This window comes from Solanum stenotomum, chromosome 2 (genome assembly GCF_019186545.1).
Source record: "Solanum stenotomum isolate F172 chromosome 2, ASM1918654v1, whole genome shotgun sequence".
NCBI lineage: Eukaryota > Viridiplantae > Streptophyta > Magnoliopsida > Solanales > Solanaceae > Solanum > Solanum stenotomum.
In genome coordinates, this window is record NC_064283.1 from 16,558,473 (window position 1) to 16,562,082 (window position 3,610).

The 3,610-nt window shown below is 37.5% G+C and overlaps 1 protein-coding gene across 1 annotated transcript; it reads left to right on the top strand.

Annotated features, from left to right (window-relative positions):
* Nucleotides 1–280: 280 nt before the first annotated feature.
* Nucleotides 281–2,891, top strand: LOC125855737 (uncharacterized). Its single transcript, XM_049535463.1, has 5 exons — nucleotides 281–588; nucleotides 685–1,240; nucleotides 1,297–1,511; nucleotides 2,043–2,244; nucleotides 2,361–2,891. Exons 1-5 carry the CDS (start codon nucleotides 281–283, stop codon nucleotides 2,889–2,891), a joined length of 1,812 nt encoding a protein of 603 aa, XP_049391420.1.
* The last annotated feature ends 719 nt before the right edge of the window (nucleotides 2,892–3,610 follow it).

The window sequence follows — 3,610 nt, forward strand, 5'->3', positions numbered from 1 at the left end:
CATGCGAGTGGCTTTGTTAGGAAGAAATAAAATGGGTTTGATAGATGGAACTTGTGCTAAAGATAAGTTTCCTAGTGAATTTGGGAACAATTGGGAGAGGGTAAATGCAGTAGTGTTGTCCTGGATAATGAATTCTGTTGCTAAAGAATTGCTTGGGGCTATAATGTATGCATCTATAGCAAAAAAAGTGTGGGATGATCTATATGAGAGGTTTCATAAAATTGATGCTGTGAGAACCTTTAATTTGCATAAGAATATATCCTCTCTGTCTTAAGAAAATATGTCTGTGTGTGCATATTTTTCGAAACTGAAAGATTTGTGGGATGAGTTTGAAGCACTTGTTCCTGCACCAAACTGTGAATGTGATAAATCAAAAGATTTTGTGGTGCATCTTCAAAAATTGAAGTTGTTTCAGTTCTTGATGGGATTAAATGAGTCATATCTTCAAGCAAGAAGTCAAATATTGCTTATGAGTCCTTTGCCTTCAGTAAATCAAGCTTATACTATGATTGTAAGTGAGGAAAGTCATAAGGCAGTAGCTACAAGTGCTGGAGTATTGGGAGTTAGGCCAGGTGCACAGTTGCGAGAGTATGAAATAGCTATGTATTCAAGAAATTAGGGACAAAGGCTTAAGAAAAACTATAATGTTTAGTGTGATTTTTGCAAGTTAAAGGGTCACATCAGGGAGAATTGTTGGAAGTTAATTGGCTACCCTCCTGATTTCAAGACCAAGAGAAAGCAAAGAATAGAAAGTGGTGCTGCATATAATGTAGTGGCTGGTCAGTCTGGTGAACAATGCTCTCAAGTAAAGGCAAGGACATATGATCAAGAAGATTCTGAAGTACAGATGTCTATGATAAGTCAGATAGGTAAAGCAGCTTTCACACAAGAGCAATACAATCAGATTCTAAAGATGATCCATACTGGTAGTATATCAACACAGGAGACTGAGGCAGCAGATGTGGCTAATGTCGCAGGTATAAGCAGTGTTTTTCTAGCTTGTTCTAAGTCACAACAGTGGATAATGGATACAGGAGCTACTCATCATATAGTGTCTAAATTACGTATGCTTGATGAGTCTTCTGGGGTAATATCTGAAAAAGTAAAGAGGGTCTGTCTTCCTAATGGTGATACAACTGTAGTTGCTAATGTAGGGAAAAGTTATTTGCCAGAGGGGAACAATATTTCTAATGTATTGCATACTCCTCAGTTCAATTATAACCTACTCTCAGTGTCCAAGGTAACAAGAGAATGGCAGTGTCAGTAAGTTTTTTCCCTGATTTCTGTGTGTTCCAGGATCTTTACACTGGGAAGGTGAGAGCAATTGGAAGAGTTAATGGTGGTCTGTATTTCCTGGCTGATCAGAGTGCTAAAAAGGCAACTAGTTGTGGAGACAATGAAGTATTAACTGCTAATACCGTGGAGAAGAAACAAGCAGAAGTGGACTTATGGCATAGGAGGCTTGGGCATGTATCTTCTAATGTACTAAAAAGGATTTTATCTGTTGAGAAGTATTTAGCTATAGAAGATAGAATAAAACAATACTCTGTATGTCCTAGTGCTAAACAGACTAGGTTGTCATTTCCTTCTAGCAATATTAAAACTACTTGTTGCTTTGATCTCATGCATATGGACTTGTGAGGGCCTTATAGAATTCCTACTATGAATGGAAATAGATATTTTTTGACAGTTGTTGATGATTTCAGCAGAATGACTTGGGTGTTTTTGTTGAAGTTAAAGTCTGATGTGTATGTTCAAATTCAGCAGTTTATGAGTTATGTGCATACTCAGTTTCATAAGATAGTAAAGGTCGTAAGAAAAAATAATGGCTCTGAGTTTGTGAACTCATTGTGCAATAGTTTCTTTAAAAAACTAGGGATTATTCATCAAACAACCTGTGCCTACACTCCACAACAAAATGGAGTGGCTGAGAGAAAACACAGGCACATTTTAGAGGTCACAAGAGCTCTAAGGTTTCAAGGGGAAATTCCAATAAAGTTCTGGGGATATTGTGTATTGGCAGTTGTGTATATTATAAATAGGTTGCCAAGTTCAGTTATTCATTATCATACTCCTTATGAAAGGTTGTATGGAAAGAAACCTAATTGTGATCATCTTAGAGTAGTGGGGTGCTTGTGCTATGCTAAGGTTGTGAATGAGCATGACAAGTTGTTGTCTAGAACAAAGTCCACTGTCCTCATGGGGTTTTCTGATACTCAGAAGGGATATGTGTTGTATGATATGGTGAATGATATTTTTTTTATAAGTAGAGATGTATCTTTTAGAGAAGATGTGTTTCCATTTAAAGAAAAGAATAAGGTCCCTCAAAAGCCTCAATATATATTACTTTGAGTGGACAGCAGTATAAGTTAGCTAACATAACCATAAGTGGAGAATCAGTGGAGGTTGTATCTGACATAAGGAGTAAGATTTCTGATACTACAAGTTCACAAGGTGCAGTCTTAGATGGTCAACATGAACAACATGAGGTGACACAAGATGATACAACCAGTTCACAGAGAGTGCAAGACCAGAGGAAGTCAACTAGAGAGAGGAAGACTCCAGTGTGGATGACTGATTTTGTGTCATTAAACATTCACCAAGAAGTACCCTATGCCTTATCAAAGTATGTGTCTTATGGAAGGTTGTCCAAAGAGTATATGGCATATATAGCAGCCTCTTCCTCAGTTACTGAGCCAACTACTTACTTAGAAGCCAGTAAAGACCCAAGATGGATACAAGCTATGAAGGAGGAAATAGAGGCTTTGAATCAGAATCATACTTGGGATGTAGTTAGTCTACCTAAAGGCAAGAAATCAATTGGTTGTAGGTGGGTGTACAAAGTAAAGTATAAGGCTTCAGTTGAGGTAGAGAGTTTAAAGCTAGGTTAGTTGCGAAAGGGTATAATCAAAGAGAAGGAATAGACTTTAAAGAAACTTTCTCTCCAGTGGTGAAGATGAAAACAGTAAGAACTGTGCTAGCAATTGCAGCAAGGAAAAAATGGTATATTCATCAAATGGATGTCTATAATGCTTTTCTAAATGGTGATCTGACTGATGAAGTATATATGGACTTGCCTCAGGGGTTTGCAAGCCAGGGGGAGAATAAAGTGTGTAGGCTAGTCAAGTTTTTATATGGATTAAAACAGGCTCCTAGGCAATGGAATACAAAGTTGTCAGTGGCATTGGTGAGGTTTGGTTTTGTTCAGAGTCAGTATGATCCCTCTTTGTATGTTAAGAAGACAACTGAAGGAGTCACACTCGTGTTAGTATATGTAGATGATATGTTGATCACAGGTGATAGTTTGAAACTGATAGAGGAAACAAAAGTTACTTTGCAACAAGCTTTCAAGATGAAAGATTTAGGAGAATTGAGGTTCTTTCTTGGTATTGAATTTGCAAGATCCAACAAAGGAATTCTAATGTATCAAAGGAAATATACATTGGAACTATTGTCTGAATTGGGGTTAGGGGCAGCTAAGCCTGCTGGCACTCCGATAGATTATAATCTGAAACTCACTTCACAACAGTTTGATGATCATATAAAAACAATGAAACCAGGTGATGATCCTCCTACTGATCAAAGGGTATATCAGAGGTTAATTGGGAAG